At 54.2% G+C, this 19,485-nt stretch overlaps 1 protein-coding gene across 1 annotated transcript in view; it reads left to right on the forward strand.

Annotated features, from left to right (window-relative positions):
* DKK3 (dickkopf WNT signaling pathway inhibitor 3) overlaps window positions 1–19,091 on the forward strand; it is a 41,452-nt gene extending 22,361 nt beyond the window's left edge. The window contains exons 5-8 of the mRNA XM_032489015.1: window positions 14,286–14,378; window positions 15,503–15,647; window positions 16,591–16,747; window positions 17,569–19,091. Coding sequence (XP_032344906.1) covers window positions 14,286–14,378; window positions 15,503–15,647; window positions 16,591–16,747; window positions 17,569–17,788 — 615 coding nt within the window. The 3' untranslated portion in view covers window positions 17,789–19,091. The remainder of the gene's footprint in view (window positions 1–14,285; window positions 14,379–15,502; window positions 15,648–16,590; window positions 16,748–17,568) is intronic.
* The last annotated feature ends 394 nt before the right edge of the window (window positions 19,092–19,485 follow it).

Genomic DNA, 19,485 nt, shown 5'->3' on the forward strand with positions numbered 1-19,485 from the left:
GAAGCCAAATAAGACATGGCCACTTGTGAGCAAAATGAGGCCAGAGTATGTCGTTTTCCATAACCAAAACATACTAAGGCTTCTTCCAAGCTCATTAGCACAAATCGTTCAGCCTGGAAGGTTTAATAATTCCACAAGCCCCTTTTTAAGTCCTCACTGTGGTGAACTTTGTGGGGAGGGTTGGAGGAGGGAAGGCTTAATTGCTGATGACAGGAAGGAGGCCAGGACCCAGGGGTTTGGAAGCCCACTGGAGCTCAGGGTGCGTGCCCAGCCGCTTCCCCACCCAGGGGCCTGGCAGTCCACTGGGGACGTGACTTTTTTTCTTCATGGAGGGAAACAACTCTGTTTTTGTTTCCTATGGCTTTCCATTTTCTTTTTCTATTTTTTTTAAAGGAAGTTGAAGGAATTCTTATTTTTCAGAGAGGGTGCTGGATGGGAGACACTAAAGCAGTGGTCCTTAACCTTGGATCTACATTAGTGTCACCTGGAGAGAACTCTTGGGGAAGGAAACACACCTTTATTTTCACCAACTTTTAAATCACGGTGGCATTTGCTTCAACCTTGAAAGCAGGCGACCAGCCACAGGCTCACTGGCATTGCCCTCGTTCCGACAGCCGCCGCGGGTGTTTTCGTGCCTTCTGGCCTCTGTTGCTGATGACTTCAAACAGCGTTTACGCTACTTAGAAGTTAAGGTCATTGTCAGACTGGCCGGTAGATTTTACTGCTCAAGAGTGTTGGTAAGGAAGCCCATAAAACCCTGTATCTCAACACATTTTGATCACTGTATTTCAGTGCAGTCATTGTCCTTTGTAATCTGTGTGTTTTCCTTTGCTTACCTAATGCATTATTCCAGGAAGGGGTCTCAGAAGGGGTCTGCAGCCTTCATTAAGCTGCCATAGAAGCTCATGGTGTGAAAAAGATTAAGACCCCTGTTTTAAGAAAAGGCTGGTGGCCAGTGCCCACACTGTCGTTCAGATTTAGATGTGGCCTCCCCGGCAAGGGGGAGGCTGTTGAACGAGCTCTGTCTGTTGCATTTCCTGGAGCAGACGCCTCCCACCCACCCCATTGTTGGCGGGACCTGACCCCCAGGCCCCGAGTACCACCAGCCTCCCTGCAGGTGGTTTGGATCCTAAGGACTGTGCAGACTCATTTGCAGGAAACTGAAGTTTGAACAAATCCTGATCACCTGCTCCACGGAGGCTCTTGGAAATGCAGGGTTAGGGTCCGTCTCCAAGTAGGAGTGTGCAGGTGGTCCCAGACCTGCCATCTGACCCTGGGTGGGCCAAGTGGGACGTCTGCAGACTCCCGCGGCTCGGAGCCCCTGGCGGGTGCTAATCTTCCTCTGGGGGACCTGAGTCCCTGGCTGGGGCTCGGCAGCCTGAGCTCCCTCCTGAAGTGTCTCCTGGCCTCTCTCCCCTGAGGATGGTTTCACCAGTGGCTCAGCTTGAAGATGCAGACAGGACACCCCGCTGGAGGGTTTTGGTGTGTTGGGAAGAGTCACACACACCCCGGAGTCTGTTCTTCCCCAGAGAAGTCTTCACCCGCCCCACCCAAAACTCAGCCCTGAGCCCCCAGGATGGACAGAGAAGAGAAAGGTGAGCCCTCTTCAGCCCCTCGAGTTCCCTCCAGCACAGGTGCCTCGGGGTGGAGCCTCAGAGAGCTCTCCTCTGAGATACCGGATCGAGTACAGGCATCCTCTCCAAGGGCCAAGAGTGTGAAGGGATGGGACACACTCAGGACTTTCTTCTCAAGGCAAAGGAAAAACAAAGTGAAGGGGTTAGGTTAGGCCGAGTCAGCTCACTGACTCACGTGCAAAGAGTTAGAAGAGACCACGAGTAAATACGGAGAAACTCCATCCCTCCCCAGTGGCAGAGGGAGGGTCTTAAACAGAATCAAAATGTAACAGCAATAAAAACACTGTCAGAACCTGCTTAGCGTAATTACTGGAAAACCGAGGCAGACACTGGTACCCCTCTCCCTGAAACCTATTCTGTCCCTGCTTCATCCCCAGCACTGCTCTTCCCCTGAGTCACACAGCTCGCACCAGGCTTAGCCAGGTGCAGCCCAAGGGTGTGACTGCGATTAGGTTTAACCCTTGTAGTTGCTTTGTTCGAAAGTAAGGTGAATTCAGTAGGGTCTGTGTGAGGAGTTGTCTGAGGGTGGGGACACGAATCTGTGGCCCCCACAGGCCCTGACGGGACCCTGCCCACCGCAGTCATGTGGAAGCATCACCCTGGCTTGTGACTGGCCCTGGCCCTGGCTTCCACTGGTCACAGAAGCATAAAGGCCCAGGACACCTCTCCATGGCAGCGGCTCTGCTGCCCTTCATGGCTGAACATCATTTTTCTGGGGCAGATGCCAGCACTGAGGGGACCTCTGATGCTGGTTGCAGGTGTCACAAACAGGGACGAAGCCCTGGTAGGACTCGAGGTGAGAGGATGCAGAACATCTGTGAGATGTGAGTCACACGGCTCCTCCATCCCTGAACCAGGAAAGGAGGAAGAGGAAGGTGACGAAGATTTGCCCGACGCGGCTAAGTTTGTGGATGAGAGGCCAGGAGGGGTGAAGCAGAGGCTTCCCTATGGACCAAGTGCTGAGAAGCTTGTGGAAACAAGAACCAAGACACTCCTTCCTGTAGACACCCCTGTCATGACTTCCTGGAGCCGGCTCCTCAGAGACCTTCCACGACACCCAGATCCCTCTCCCTGGGTAGGCCGTCCCCTCCCCTGAAGGAGGGCTGGTCACAGTTCCCCGAAGGCAGCTCTTCCTGTGTCTGCTTCCAGGCCCCTGACTCAGTGGAGTCAAGGAGTGCTCCTGTCTCCTCAGACACAGCACAACCCTGGAGGACCCGCCATCACGCCCCAGGCATTGCTTCTGACGCCACCATTCATTGCTCAGAATGTCTTTGTTAAAGAGAAATTGTAAAGACCCTCCCCATGGACTTGCCTCCCAGCACCAGGGCGTCAAGCTGGGGACTGAGGGGGTGCTCCACCTCGGAGACCAGCCAGGACCACAAGAGGCACCGGCAGCAGCTGACTCTAGGCTCACCATCAACAAGGATTGCTGTTTTATGAAAACCCACTTGGATTCACTGGACTCCTAGCTCTGCCAGACTCCTGAACAGGGAGGGGAGATGTCCAGCCAAGGAAAATGACATCTAACCTGTCTGGCCTGGAGAGCAGCCAAGAAGACCAAGGAGGTCACAGCCTGGCCAAAGCCAGAGAGAGTCAAAGTGGAGGCGAGAGAATTCATGAAATCAGCCACTGAGCAGAACACTGAGCAGAGGCTTGTGGACTGGCCTCCTCGCTCTGAATGACTGCCCAAGATTGCTGAGGACACAGTCCACCATGCTTCCTGTTGGCCTGCGGGCAGGGGAGTGAGCCCATGTAGGCACCCCATGCCCACGGAGCCACAAAATCACCACCTTCAAGGTGCCAGGTGGAAAGACTGGCAAGGCCAAGGGCAAGTTTGGGATGCACTGTGCACTGGCTGTCCATTATCCCAACCTCAGTGATGTAAAACACACATTGTTATGCTCCTGGATTAGGGCGAAGGATTTGGACAAGGTACAGTGGGATGGTTCGCCTCTGCTCCAAGATCTGAGAGCTCCGACTTGAAGCCGGATGACTCAGTGGCTGAGGCTGGAGTCATCCAGAGGCTTTTCACACTCATGCTTCTGGCTGCTCGCTGGTGTTGCAGCCTCTCCGTGGAGCCTGGGCTTCATCCCAGACTGGAGCCTTGGTTTGGAGGGTGAGCGTCTGAAGAGGGAGAGACCAAGCCAAAGCCGCGTTGCCTCTCATGACCCAGCCTTGAAAGTCACGCAGCATCACCAAGTGAGCTAAGTGCTCTCCTAGGGTGGATGGGATGGTTGAGGGACTGTCCTTTCAGTCCCTCTCACTTCCTATCTCTAGAAACAATCCAAAGATGCTTTAACTGCTCTGGTCAGAAGAGGCCAGTGACTCAAGGAAAGGTCTCAGGGGGCTTTGGGAATTGAGGCAGGTCCCACCTTGAGACACCTATGACCAACCAGCCACTGATCACCTTGGCTGCTGCTGGACGGTGTCCCCTCAGAGGGAAAAGCAATTACAGACACTCAAAGCCCCCCAACCTGTACCTTAATTTTCCCACTGTGAGTCTAGGTCATTCTTATAAATGCCTGTGATCTTTGGAGTCCGAATGTATTCCTCTCCTCACTCGGTGTTCACTGGGATGGATACTGAAGGCCAGGGGTACCAAGGAGACAAACCCTCTTTGCCCACTGGGGACAGTCAGGGAAGTCATTAAGAAGGCTCCTTAAAGATGAGATGGCTGAGCGGGATATGAGGGCATTCTAGAAGCAGGGACCAGAACTGGGCTTTGAGGGAGGGGTCAGGAAGTTGGACTGGAAAACAGGTTGGGAACTGACCACAAAGGGCCCTCTGTGCCGTGTGGAGATTGGACTCAGCAAACGGTTGACAGGGAAGGTGGAAGGATGGTGAGCTACAAGGTAGTGTCCTCAGGGTGAGGGCCTCACAACCTGGGTAAATTTGCTAGAGTCCAGGACCCCGAGCCCCGCAGAGCCAGACCCTGGACACGCTTGGCCCTCTTGCTGACTGAACTCAGACTTCACTGATGTGTAGGTTATGAGTTTGCAGGGGTGAGGAGCATCTCTTTCTAGTGGCAGGAATGTTGGGGCCCCATCTGGAGTCAGGACACCCCCTATCTGGTGTCAGGGTCCTGGGGAGCCAGGTTGCTTGTCTGAGGGTTGCTGGGTGAGAGAGAATTCCAGGCAGGGGAGGGCGATACTGTTGGGAGCAGTGCCTGGCTCCAGGAGCTGCCTGGTGCAGGCAGAGCAGAGAGTTCCCTGGTGACGGAACCCCAGGCCCCCTTCCCTCAGGTCACGGGGGACACGCCTGTTTTTTTCCACCTCCTCCCTTGTCACACCATGCTATTATGCCACTAGCACAGATGCAGTCTAGCTGTTCCCCGGGCCTGGAGGGCCACCTGTCTCCTGTGATTTGGCATTGATTGAAATAGTCCAGCCTCATCCGTCACCAGGGCCCTCTGCTGGAGCCGCTTTTCAGCAATTATGATTAGGCTCCTGATGACTTGAATGGCAGGTACCTTCTGCGGATGGAGCGCTGTGTCCTGTGTTTGATGAAGGTCAGACCCAGGGGAGGCCCCATGGCTCCACTCCACCCCACGATCTGCTGTCGGAATGAGGGTGGGGGCCCCACAGACCCAAAGCCTGGGAAACATGGATGGGGAAAGGATGGAGAGGGCTCCCTCCACTGCTTCTAACCCAGGTCGGTGACAGCACTCAATTGGTCAGAGACAATTCGGGCCCAGGAGGAAGTTTCCTTTGGAGTTAAATATGGGTATAATTTTCCAGAAGAAATATCACTCAGGCTGAAAGAATGTGCTGGGAAGTTCCATGAGTGTGGGGCTGGCAGTCTCTGGCCTGGCAGTGGAACAGGCTGTCGTCCGGGGCACCCCCTCTCCATCCTGAAGACCTGAGCGTGTGAAGGTCTCCCCAGAGGGCCCTGGGTCTGGGGCGGAAGCAGAGGAGAACTCCAGGACTTCCTGAGAGGTCTGGGTGCTGAGGGCCTGGAAGGGCTGTTCTCTACATCTGGTGTGCTGAGTGCGGCTGGGTGCATTTTCCTTCTGTGGCCTGTGTGTCTGGGGAGGGAAGACTGGCGGGAGCAGACCCCAAGCCCCAGGCCTTTGCAGGCGTTGGGCTTTAGGAGAATGACAGCTGGCGTCAGCTCCTGGCTCCGGCCGGGGTTTTCCATAGGGTGATCTGTGCATCATGGGTCAGGCCAGAATGCTGGGTGAGGTTTGTGGCCTCCGCCTGCCCTGAGCTGGCGCAGTTTCCAGGGCAGCGTCTAGGAGAGGCTGGGGGCGCCCTGCTGTGTTCAAGACATACGTGCATGAGTCTCACAGGCTTCTGCAATTGGCCTGATCTTAAGTTCAAAACAGGACTCCGAGGAATGGAATGGGGAAAGTGACTTGGAAACCCTGTAGAAGGGAGGGGAGGCCGCCTGCCACTCTCCCTCAGTTCCTCTCCTGCCCTCCGGGTACCTACACCAGAGGCCTAGCCCGGGGACCCTACCCTCCCTTGGAGGCAGAGCTGGCAGCTCCCAGCCTCCTCCAGAGGCCTCCTGACTCCCACTTCTCTGTGCTGCACCCAGTCTGCCCGCTCTCTGGGGTGCCAGGCACACTGGATAGGGCCCATCCTGGTCACTTACACTTGCATGACCCTGTTTCTAAATATGGTGAGATATGAGGGATTGGGGCTTTAACTTATGAATTGGGGGTGGGTGTGGGGAGTGTAATTCAACCCGTACCTGGGCAGTTGGAGGCAGCAGAGTGCAGTGGCAGGAGGGCGCCTCGGCCTGGGGGTCTGATGGACTTGGGTTTACCTCTTAGCACTTCCAGCTCCACTGGTGACTTTGGGTTCTGAGCCTCAGTTTCCTTATCTGCAAAATGGAGATTGATCAATGGTTCATCTGTCCGTCTATTCGTTCGTTCTTTATTCTTTTACTGAATGGCAGCTCTGCGCCAGGCACACCCTAGGGGATGTGAAGTCAGCGGCTGACCTCCCGGCGGCCGTGAGGGTCAGAGAGGGCAGAGGAAAGCCCGAGCAGGGGCCGGCACACCGTCGGTGCCCTCTCCCCCGCCTGCAGTGTGCACCGCTCTGCGGGCCGGCAGGCGGAGGGCCCTTGGGCCTCTGTTTCATGTCCCTGGCTTGTCCCCCTGAAGATGTTCTCAGAGCCCTGGGCTGGAGAGGAGGCTGTGGACAGCCCAGGCCCCGGCAGGGCCCAGGCGGTGGCCTCCTCCTTTGGGCCTCACAGTACAAGAATGGGTTCCCGGGGACTGTGGGTGGCATGCCCCAGCCAGTGTGGGAAGCGCGGTGTGGCCACAGAAGGGCCACCGAGAAGCCGAGCCCCCCTCGCCCACGCAGAAGCCGTGGAAAGCCTTGCCAGTTCCGGTGTCGTTTTCTCCCCCTTCCTTTGCTACCTCTGATAAACTCTGAAATGGAAAATCAAAGACGTAGCATGGCTCCTTTGCCGTTTTCCACTATTTCATGATTGTGTCGAAGCACCAAGGCCATTTCCAGGCCCAGCATCTTGCCAGGTCTCCAGCGTGGTCCCCGCCAGCCCCACCTCCCCACCCACATCTGAGCAGAGTGATGTTCTAAATATAGCACGTCCTCAGAACAACAAAGACCCGATCTTCTGAATGGCTTCAGCCCTGACAGGCGCCTCTAGGCTGATTGTCAGCCTTCCCCGCCAGGATGGGAGGGAGGAGCAGGACAGACAGGGAGTGGCCAGGATTGGAGAAGCCTCGGCAGTAAGTGACATTTGAGGCCCAGACGCCCGCAGGCAATGGCCTTGGCCTTGAGTTCCTGCCTGCTGTCTCCAGGGATGTGTGGGGCCCGGGGCCCTATTCCCAGGCGGGCTCTGCTAAGCTGGGGCTGAGGGACAGGAGACCGGTTAGCACTGAAGAGAGAGAGAAATGCTATCTTCCGAGGAGGAGCCGGGAGATGTTATCTTTAGGGTCAGACCCACTGGCGTGGACTCATGACTCCACCTCTCCCCCGAGCGACTCGGGGCAGATCTTTCACTTAAATCTGTTTCCACATCTGTGAAGTGGACAATAAGGCCTGTGATGGGGGCATTCGAGAGGACTGGTGCTGAGTGGTGGCTGCAGTGGCCCCGCCTGGCTGGGGCTGGGTGTCCGGACGCCGGGGAGCGGGGCTGTGGAAGGCTCTGCCCGGGGGACGCCCAGCTTGCCATCTCATCCCAGCACCTCACCCCACCTGCTCTGCGGTGTTCAGGTGACCCCAACATTCCGCATCTTTAATTTCACCTCAGGGGTGTCCCTCCTTCCATCCCAGTGGTCGGAGAGGTACCTTGAACCCAGGACCTCCACGGCCCTTTAGATGGGGATGCAGCCAAGCCTCTCTCCCCGCTCCCAGGCCTCTCACCGCAGAGCTCACCTCCTCGGCCCTCCTGTGTCCAGCTGGGTGCTGAGGCTCCTTTAAAACCTCTGCCCAAATGTGAACATATCTGTTGAGCACAGGTGAGAGAAGCTGGAATTATTGAAAAGAATAAAATCCGGCATTTCTCAACTCCAGGCCAGGCTCTGCTCAGGGGGCACCATGTCCTCCCTACCCACCCATTCATTTCAGGTTAAGGTGAGAGGACCTGACCTGTTCGTAGGTCTCTAACACCAGGAAAGGAGGGACCCTGTCCCCTACTACTGAGGGGTCCTCGAGAAAGGCCCCAAACTAACAGCCTTACCGTATGGAGAGCCTGGTCTTCATACTGTGAGAGGTCACCCTGCCCAGGGACTTCACTCCTATGGGCGTCCGGGCAGCTGCCCACTGTTGGTGACACTCTCTGGATGGAGACAGGTCAGGACTAGATGTGAAAGCCCCAAGTGCTGGCAGGGGTAGAGATGGAGAGTTGTTGCTGGAGACATGAGCCCCTGTTGTTTAGACTTGCCTTTCTGCTGACAGCAGGCCCCTGGCAGGGGGCTTCCCGGGGAAATGGGGCACTGGACAGAGGTGGGATGCCCCGCGCTCTGTTGCTCTGGCCACTGTTCAGAACGCGGACTCAGCACCGCAGCCCCGTGAGAGAGGTCACAGCCACGAGGTGGCCAGACCAGGATTCAGTTCATGCTCTTTTGTTTGGCCTCTAGGGTTTCTTCACGCTTTGGAGTTGCTGGGTTTCTGGTATGATCACAGCTCTCAGAGCCCATCTGGGGATGTGCTGGGAATGCGCGTCCACAGCACGCGAGCTGGCAGACAGTTAGCACAGAAGCACGAGGCTTTCTTGGGGGGCAGTCATGCTGAGCTAACCTGCCAGAGCTCCTGCAGGAAGCAGAAACGTGCTGGGAAAGGAAACCATCGCGTTAGTGTATTTGGAGTTTTTAAAACTGTTTGGCAAGGTTCCATGCTGAAAATTTTTCCATATCTAGAAAAAAAAAAATTGCTTCATGGTGGCTTCGCAGGGAATGCTTTGTTCTGCGCAGGGGTCAGCTGAGGGGAAGGGAGATATTCCTGAGGATGGACGTGCTCTTGTCTTCGTGGAAAACTGTGCATGGCAGGGGGTCTTAGCATGTACCTTCGTATTTAAAGATCTGGAAGAGGAGGTGTGTAGTGAAAAGTCTCAGGTATACAGAATTCTTGGGGAATGAGAAGCCAAAATAATGGAACGTGCGTATTTTCTTGCTTTGGTTCCCAAATCATTGCTCATAACAACAAAATCATTTGTTAGCCCTGCACCAGCACTAGTAACGTACAAGGGGTTTCACCCAGTCAACACAGCTCCGTTGGTGCCCCTATGTGCCAGGCGCTGTGCTGGGCCCAGGCACGTGTCGCACGCGTAGTTCTGCTTTACAGAAGTGGGACTACAGTCTTCTTCCACTCGCTTATTTTACTTACTGGTGGATTGTAAACATCATGATGCAAAGAACTACCTCATTCTTTTCCGTGTCTCCCTGGTGCTATTTTCCCATGAAATGATTGTACAATAATTTAATCAGCTCCCTCTTATTGGACATTTCCACTATTTGTGGATTACAAATATTATACCAATGTAGCCTAAAACATCCCTGTACTTGGCAATTTGCATGTATGGACAAGTGTTTCTGAGGATCGCCACCTGGAACGGGAATCACTGGGCCAAAGGCTCTATGCATTTACATTTTGGATAGATGTTGATCAATTGCCTGCAAAGAACATGTACCTCGATTTAAATTTCCCCAACTTACCATCTGGTAATGCTCCTCAAGTCCCTACCAACACTGGGTAATTATACTGGTTTCCTATTGTTGCTGTAACAAATTACTGCATATTTAGTGGTTTAAACACAATGAAAAATTAAGCAGAAAGCATTCTGAAAATTTTTATCTGAAATTCAAAGTTTATTAAGTGTCTTGATTTTGTCTGAGAATGCTACTCTCTCTCTACCTTTTTTTTTTTTAATTGAAGTATAGTCAGTTTACAATGTTGTGTCCATTTCTGGTGTCCAGCATAATGTTTCAATCATACATATATGTACACATATTCCTTTTCATATTCTTTTTCATTATAGGTTACTACAAGATATTAAGTATAGTTCCCTGTGCTGTACAGTATAAACTTGTTTATCTATTGTATATATAGTAGTTAGTATCTGCAAATCTCAAACACCCAGCTTATCCCTTCTCACTCCTTTTCTCCCCAGGTAACCATAAGTTTGTTTTCTATGTCTGAGTCTGTTTCTGTTTTGTATGTCAGTTCATGTGTGCATGTGTGTGTGTGTGTGTGTGTGTGTGTGTTTTAGATTCCACTATGAGTGATATCATATGGTATTTTTCTTTCTCTTTCTGGCTTACTTCACTTAGAATGATGATCTCCAGGTCCATACATGTTGCTGCAAATGGCATTATTTTATTCTTTTTTATGGCTGAGTAGTAATCCATTGTGCAAATATACCACAACTTCTTTATCCAGTCATCTGTCAATGGACATTTAGGTTGTTTCCATGTCTTGGCTATTATATATAGTGCTGCAGTGAACATTGGGGTGCATGTATCTTTTTGAATTAGAGTTCCCTCTGGATATATGCCCAGGAGTGGGATTGCTGGGTCATACAGTAGCTCTGTTTTTAGTTTTTTAAGGAATCTCCATACTGTTTTCCCTAACGGCTGCACCAAATTACATTCCCACCAACAGCGTAGGAGGGTTCCCTTTTCTCCACACCCTCTCCAGCACTTATCAAAACAATGCAAATGTATTATCTTACAGCTCTTTAAGTCAAAAGTCCAACAGGAGTCTCACTGGATTGAAATCAAAGTGTTGGCAGGGCTGTGCTTCTTCTGGAAGCTCTGGGAGAGATACTGATTCTTGGCCCATGGCCCTTGCATTTTCAAAGCCAGAGAAGTCTGGATGACTAGGGTGGGAGGGTGGTGCGGAGGGGTAAGTGTCGTCGTTCTGACGCTGACTCTGCTACTCCTTTCCGTCTGTGAAGCCCCTTATGATTACACTGGGTTCCCCTGGATAATCCAGGCGTCTCTCCTTAAATCAGGTCAGCTGATTAGCACCCTTAATCCCACCTGTGACTCTACTGTCCCCTGCCGTGTAACATGGCACGTCCACAGCTTCCAGGAAGGAGGGGGTATCGACATTTTGGAGCGGGGCTGGTATTCTGCCTACTGCAGATAGTATCAAACTTTTTGTGTCTCTTCTAAGTGAAAACACGGTATCCTGCTCTTTTAAGCTCGTTTTCTTGATATTGGTCAGGTTGAACATCTTTTCTGAGTGAAGAGACAGTTTCTCTGTCTATAAGTTGTCTGGTCATTCTCTTCACCTCCTTTTCTGCTGGGCTGCCCTCACCCTTTTTTTTTTTTTTTTTTCAATTGAATGATAAATTCCTTGAGGGCAAGGGCTTTCTCATACTCCTGTCTGCATCCCACTGCTTCTAAACCTGACTGGGTTCAGAGAAAGGACTTGATGCCTGTGGGCCCTCCGCCCCTCCCTCCCTCCCACCCGTGCTCTGGCTGTTCTATTTTGGAAGAAATGCCAGGATGCTTCCGGCTGAACTGGCTGAATTGTCTGTGTCCAGGAAGGTGTGGTGGCTGAGTGCTTTACTTACAGCCCCGTGGGCTTTTCAGGCCATTATGGACTCTGTGGGCAAACAGACTGAGTGCCTGGCCCCAGCTCAGCCCCCGAGACTCAGTTTTCTTGCCGATAAAAATGGCGATGGTGGCACCCTGACTTTTCAGGGTTGCTGGCTTGGGACAGGGACAAGATCCACTCCTTTCAGGAGGGCAGACTCTGCTTACTGAGCTGCTGTACCTGCCATGGTGATGGAAGCCGAGGGCAGAGCTGCGGGAGGGGCAGCTGGGCTGGGATGGAGTGGGACTCTGGGGAGACACAGGGAAGAGCAATTTTTGGTCATTTTGCAGGGTGTTGGGCAAGATGCTCTTCTTTTGTTACCAAACCAAACTTGAATCTGCTCACCAGCGCGCAGTAACGCCAATCTACTGACAGCGGGTTGAGGTGAAGGAAAGTGCAGTGTTCACTGCAGGGAGAATGGGTGGCTAATGCTCACAAGCCCCTAACTCCCCCGTGGCTCTGAGGGAAGGCTTCTGAATGCAGGGTGAGGGAGAGGGTCGCCTGGTGCATGATTAGCTCGTAGACATTTTTCTGATTGGTTGGTGGTGAAGTAATCAGGAGCCAACATCATCAACCTTCTGGTTACAACAGACCTGGGGTCTTCGTGCTTATGGTCAGCATACAGTTAACTTCTTCCACTTGGTGGGGATTTCCATATTTGCAAAACAGCTCAAGGCTATGCCTCAGAATAAGAGCTATGGCCCTTCAGAGGAACTAAAGGTCCTTTACTTGTTTAATAGCTAAACTATTATTATTTTGTCTTGCTTGACCACTTTCTATTTTCCTTCGGCTCTGCATTTTCTCACTTCTCTGATTAGATTTTTTCTTTGGAACTCGGGGAATGCCTAGGAGGCTAAAGCTTTTCTGCAAACAAGAGGCAGGAAACACGGGGTGGGGTTGGGGGTGGGTGTATCTGTCCCAGGAAGGCCCCATAGGGTCCTGTTCAGTTATACTTTGATACTTTTTGAGAAGTTACAGTAGAGGTTTAAATTACTTTTCAGTTATTCTGGGTGCCAGCCCTGGTTCATTCTGGAGCCCTTGGTGAGCACAGAGCCTGGCACTTGGGGGTGACTTGTCCCACGTCTCCAGGTTGGCCCCTTGTCATCCTCAGAGGGGCAGGTGGTGTCCAGTGGGACCGATGGTGTCTGGAGGGATCGATGGTCTTCCTGGCCGGGCGAGCCTTGCTTGATGAGCAGAGCATGACCTGTGCTCTGAGGTGTGCCAGGCTAGGGGGCAGTGCCAGGCTGAGGTTATAACAATCCTGTGCAGAGGCCAAGGCTGCAGCTGCCCTGAACCAAATGCCCATCTTCTCAGGCCTGCAGTGCTGGCCAAGGGACACCAGCCACTTCCCAGGGACAGAGATTTGTTCCCTAGGCTGCCTGGCCAGAGCCTCCCTGCTGACCCCCAGGCCTACACCCATGGTCTGGCCCCAGGGGTCCCTGGAGACCCCATTTACAGTCTCCTGTCCATATTCAGTAGCACTGGGGCCTCAGCTCACAGAGCGGAGGTGGGGACAGCTGGGGCCCCTTAGGCGGGGGCCTGCCCAGCCAGGCCTCACTGGGTCTGGCTCCACACTTGCTTTCAGGATGGAGCTTGCCCGGGTCCTCCCTCCCTGAGGTCCTCCCAGAAGGTTTGCTCTGAGGCCCCAGAACACCTGCCTCAGGAGAGGCTTTCTCATCCTTGTGTCTCTGACGGCCACACCTGGAGCCCTTTCAGCCAAGGGCCGGTGGTGGAGAGAAACCCCTGCCCCAAACTAGCTGTACTATCTTGAGTGACCCCTTGGCCTCTCTGAGCCTCGGTTTCCAGGAACGTAATCCCTCCCTGCTGCCTGCAGTGGGAGCACGAGGCAGCTCGGGGTGTGCAGCCCGCCGGCGCTGGCACCGGGAGGGGCTGTCGTGTCTCCCGCCTCTCCAGCCCTCTTTCCCTCTGAAGCTGCCAGTCCTGGGCCTGAGCCGACAGCAGGTCTGGAGCCGAAGCAGCCCTGCTGTGATCGTGGCCTGGCCACAGTGGCCTCCCTCTTATGGACCTCAGGATGGACAGACCACTTCCCTCCCTCTGTCCCCCATTTCTCCAGCCGAGCAGGGCCGGCACATGGGCTGGAGGACTGAGTGCCAGCCGTGCCCTCCTCCGGTTTCCAAGTTGGCAGCTGCCTTTGTCTGGCAGCCCTGGACCCCAGACCAGGCCCTCAGCAGGCCCCCCTGCAGCCGCTTAGCTGCACAGCTCTGCAGCCCTTTTCCCTCCCTGTCAGCAGGGCCTGCTGGGCCTGGACTCCAGCCCCTCCTGTGCAGCCGGCCCCGCCTGAAGCTCATTAGCTCTTCTTATTAAATCCATCTGCTCTGTGTTGAAGAATGACCCGGGTGTGTGAGGGGAAGGGCTACACACAGAGGCGACTGTGTGCATGGGTGTGGCATCCTGCTGGGCAGAAGCCTGGACATGCTGGGTGGATGAGGGCCCTGCCAGCCTTGGGGGAGTGGATGCTGAAGAGAGCCGGGTGGGCTGGGGAGTGAGGGGGTCTGGAGGCTGTCCCTGGGGGCCAAGACTGTGGGGTGAAGTGGGGCTCGGCCCTTCCAGGGCACCGTGGGTCAGCTGGTCTGCCTCTCACTGACGAAGCTGCTCCTCCACCCCCTTCTCCTCCCAGGAGTGCATCATTGATGAGGACTGCGGGCCGGGCAGGTACTGCCAGTTTGCCAGCTTCGAGTACTCCTGCCAGCCATGCCGGGACCAGCAGACAGTGAGTGTGCCCAGGGGCCCCAGGGCTGCAGCACCAGGGCCATGGGGGCCCAGAAAAGGGGGCTTGGGAGAAGGCCAGCAGCCCACAGTTCTCAGCTGGGCTTCCTGGAAGCCTCCATGCATGGTGCCCAAGGGGGTGACTCCTGGGGTGACTAGGAAGCCACCTGCAGACCTGCTGCCACCTCACCTGCCCAGTGACCTCTGGCCTCAATGCCTGCCTCATGGATAACAGAGATGGAAAGGGAGGGCAGAGGCCCCACCCTGTCCCTTCCCCTGGGAAGGCCCATCCTAGTAGACACAGCCAGCGACACCACAGCAGAACCTCAGGCAGGGATGGGGCAGCCTTTTCCCTCCCAGCCTGCTGCCCACCTCCCAGATCTTTCTCCCAGTCTCTCAGAGAGGGCAGAAGGAGGCCCCAGAAGAAGCCAGAGCACGTCCCACATGGCGGTTCCACAGAGAAGCAGAAAGGCGGGGAGGAGACTCTCCCTCCATCCAGCAGAGGTTTTGGACAAAGCCATGTAGGCTCATAGAATTTTCTTGTCCTTTTCACTATTAAGGCAATAACACAACATGATAACAAGTTAGGAAAATAGAAGGCTTCGTACTGCCTAGCCAGCCATACCCGTGGTTAGGCAGCTCCTGGCCTCCCGGTGCCACTGCTCCCCATGTGCGACTCCAGGCCTGTGGCACCCAGGGCCCTCCCATTCACGTGGCTTCCTGGGCCTTAATTTAATCAGCCGGTGAGGATCAGGCTGCTGTCTGCGTCTGGAGGCCATAGGCCATCTTCCTTCCTGACCTTTAACTAGGGACCTAATAAAAGGGAGGCAAGGCCCAAGTCCGTGGGGGAACCATGAAGATGCAACCATCCTTTGTAAAATCTCAAGCTGTGTGGGACTCCCCCAGGTGCCATTTTTCCATCTCACCTGCCCAGCTCCCATCTCCACCGCCCTGACTTCCCTTAGAGCCCCCTAGGTGTAGGAGGTTGGTTTTCTCCTGTCTGTAATGGGAGGATGTGGGTTAGCCCACCTGCGCTATCTCCAGGCTTCCCAGAGTGGGGGCAGTGACAGGCTGGGCTCCCCGAGGTCCGTGAGCTGGCTGGCTAGTGTGTTTCCCCTCCCTCTGCAGCTCTGCACCCGGGACAGTGAGTGCTGTGGAGACCAGCTGTGCGTCTGGGGTCACTGCACCAAAACGGCCACCAGAGGTGGCAATGGGACCATCTGTGACAACCAGAGGGACTGCCAGCCAGGGCTATGCTGTGCCTTCCAGAGAGGTGGGTGTGTTCCCCACTGGGTGCAGGGCAAGCCCTATCCCAAGCTCCACCACTGGGCCTCCTGGGGCCCTGTCCATGCCAACCACACCTTTTCCTAGGCAGAGTCCCCAGTGCTCATGGGTATGTCCCAGCCCCACAACCTCTGCCTGGGGCGGAAGACCATCTTTTTCTTTTTTTCTTCCCTGTGATGCCTAGAAATTAAATTCCTTCAGGAGGCATGAGCCCAAGGAGAGAGGAACACCCCTCCCCACCCCACTCCACTCATTCTTCAGGCCTCATGGTAGCACCTGGCCCGGGTCCACTTTCCTGTGAATGACTCCCTTCTACTGCCCCTCCCAGGTGAGGTCGGCTCAGGCATGCTCCCCATCTACAAATGTTTTTGAAACCCTCCCTTAGCCCCCTCTCCCGGCCGCTAGTCCACCTGGTCCCTGCTGCCCCAGCAGTCTTCCTCAAGGAGATGGCTCTCTGGGTATCATTCCTCTGGGAGCTGCAGTTGCTCTTGTCCTGTTACTTCAGTTAGACTCCCCAGTCCATCTTCCAAGGCCTCGGCCAGTCCTCCTTTTCTCTCCACTCCTCGGCCTATTTGGGAATCTTACTGCCCCCCGCCCCAACCCCCAACCTTTCTCACTAGCCCAACCCCAGGCCTTAGTGGTTCTGTGCTCAACCTTGAACACCTTTCTCCATTCTTAATCTCTCCAGATTGCTGGCCTCAAAACCCAGCACAAGCCCACCTCTTCCAGGCAGTCCTCCTAGCTCTCCCAGCTCATGCCCTCCTGAGCCCATGCTGCCATTCTTATTTCCCGTCACTCCACCTCTTCAACTCTAACCTCCACGTTGGGGTTCAGGGGGGAAGGTGGGAGGCTGCACCCCATTTCTCTGCTCCCTCCCTGGTGCTTGCCTGCCTGGTGCTGGGCACACAGTGGGTGACTCTTGCTGCTTCTAGGTCTTTTGTTTCCTGTGTGCACACCCCTCCCCATGGAGGGTGAGCTCTGCCATGACCCTGCCAGCCGGCTTCTGGACCTCATCACCTGGGAGCTGGAGCCTGATGGGGCTTTGGACCGATGCCCATGTGCCAGGGGCCTCCTCTGCCAGCCCCACAGGTGAGGTCTCACCCATCCTTCCTCCTGGGGGCCGAGAGCAGATGAGGCACTGCCCAATGGGGACCCAGGAGCAGGAGTGGTGGGGAGATGTGGATTTAAGATAGATATAGTTTGAGGTGTCCTTGGGTCTTCCAGATTGAGGGACTGTAGGACTGAGGCTCGGGAGGTGTGGCCAGGGGCATGGATTTGGGTTCATCTAGAAGCAGGTTGAAGCCTCCTGAGTAGATGAACTTGACAGATTGGGTGTGGAAGGAGCCCAGGCCCATCACAATGAGAGAGCAGCAGAGAAGGCGGCAGCCGGTGCCTTCAGAGAGGTAGGAGGGAAGCCAGCAGAGGGGCCACCAAGGGGAGGGCAGCGCCAATGGAGCAGAGGCTGTGGAGAGACACTGATGCGCCAGGCCTGGGCTGAGGCGAATTTCTCCACGCAAGTGTCCCTGGACCCCTCAGTAGCCGCTACTCCGCCCTCTCTGCCAGCAGAATCCAGGGTGGCTGGGTGGCTGGACAGAACCCTGGGCCTGGGTCCCAAGGCTCCCCTTAGGGGCTGCTCCAGCCTGGAGGCCTAGGTGGGCAGGGCGCTCTCAGACCCCAGAGTGCTCAGGGCTGCTGAGAGGCCCAGACACAGGGGGACAGCCCTGCAGCTAGATGTGAGGGGGCTGCCCTTTGAGCATCTGTTTGAAGAGGACTCTTGAGGAGATGTCAGAGGAGGTTCTGTGAAAGTGAGATGGGGGACAGTGGCAGAGACTGCCTTAGCTTCGAGCCTGGGCCTTGCCTCCCTGGGGAGACATGGGTCTCGGCTGAGCCGCAGCCCTGTCCCTCCACAGCCACAGCCTGGTGTATGTGTGTAAGCCCACCTTCGTCGGGGGCCGTGACGAAGACGGAGAGAGCCTGGTGCCCAGAGGGGCCCCTGACGAGTACACAGATGGTGACTTCCTGGAGGAGGTGCGCCAGGAGCTGGAGAACCTGGAGAGGAGCCTGTCGGTGGAAATGGCTCTTGGGGAGCCCGGGGCTGCCACTGAGCTGCTGGAGGGAGAGGAGATTTAGATGCAGGTCTGTCCTGTGGGTAGACATGCAATAGAAGTAGCTAATTTATTTCCCCAGCTGTGTCCCGAGGTATGGGCTCACCAGGCTTCTTTCCACAGCCTCTTTCCAGTACATTTCCCTCTGGCTTGAAACAGTATGAGGGACTGCACCCTTGTCCTGCCACCTCCCACCCCTAGCCTGTACACCTTGCATCATGGTTCTGGTGCCTGGGGAAGACCACGGTGTGGGAGGCTGAAGGCAGAACAGGGCTGCTAAACTGGTCCAAATTACTGGCTGCTTTGCCTCTGCTAGTTGGCAGATGGCACGTTTCATTTTGTTTGACATCGCTCACCTTGAGAATCCTTGGAGAAGAGGGCACGGAAAAGGATGCAGAATTTCCCCCAGGATGGGTTTGGGGAAATGCTGACTCAAACATGTGGGGAAGAATGCCCTGCTTTGCAAACATAAACCTGCAAAAATCCAACAGATGAATTTTTTGTGCTGGCCCCCCCATGGGCACAGGCGGGCGCTGCCCTCAGCGGCTGCTGGGGAAATGTCCTGCTCACTGCCCGTCGCCTGCATTCATCCTTTCAGCAGTGTTACTCAGCTCCTACCTCTGTGCCAGGGCGGCAGCTTTACGGGTTCTTACCACAGCCTGGTGGAGGGGGGAGTAGGTCTCTCCGTCTGTCAGGACCTCAGAGGCTCAGAGATGTCAAGTTGCTTGCCCAAGTCACACAGCAAGTGAAGACCAGAGCAGGATTTCACCAGGTGTGATTCCAAGCCCAGTGCTCTCCCCACTGCTCCCCACCAGCCTTGGTGCCACCAAAAGTACCTGAAAGTACCTGCTATGAGGAGGAAGGCTGAGATTTTTCTTTTTTTGAGGCATATCTGGAACTAAGGTCAAAGTAGTTCACACACCCCTGGAAGATTAAACTTCTGTTAGAAATACAGTGTTCTCCCCAGTGTGCAGAGTGGCCATCATTCTAGTGGGGACACTCTCCTGTGGCAGTGCTTTATCGGTAACTTTGAAGGTACTTGACTGGAGCATAATGTGTACGTTAACTTGCCAGAAATAGAACTTAGGTAATTGTAGGTCCAGGATTATAAATGAAATTTGCAAAATCACTTACCAGCAACTGAAGACCATTATCAACTCCATGGAGAAAATCAAACCAAGTAAGGCTCTGTGAAATACGGTTGTAATACCCAAGCTGAGAGCACTGAATTGTATGCTGTTCCATAAATGATATTTTCAGGTGCCATGGAGTGTTTCCATCATGTATTCATCCAGAGTTATTAAATGTTCAAGTCACACACAATTGTATAAGCATGCTTTCTTTGAGTTTTAAATTATGTATAAACACATACGTTGCATTTAGAAATCAAGCATAAATCACTTAACCTGCTCTTTTGTAGTTCTTGGAAGCTTTTTTCCCTTTTGACTTTGAATAAATATAAAGCCCTGTCAGCCAGAAAAAATAAAATAGAAATAACTGGCATTGTCTAAAAGAGAAAACCCTCTTCCATAAAGCAAATTTTCCAGACAACTGAAGCATACCTCTTTTAGCATCAAAATATTTTAGAAATGTTAACCATTTTTTGGGTGGGAATTAGTCAATAAGACTGTCAGCAAATGCAGTTCTGGGCCAAACTGTAAGGTCTTGAGGGGCCGTACTCATAACAGTAAAGCTGCCATACATGAAGGTGATAGGTACCAG

Source organism: Camelus ferus, chromosome 10 (assembly GCF_009834535.1).
Source record: "Camelus ferus isolate YT-003-E chromosome 10, BCGSAC_Cfer_1.0, whole genome shotgun sequence".
In the NCBI taxonomy this organism is placed as follows: domain Eukaryota; kingdom Metazoa; phylum Chordata; class Mammalia; order Artiodactyla; family Camelidae; genus Camelus; species Camelus ferus.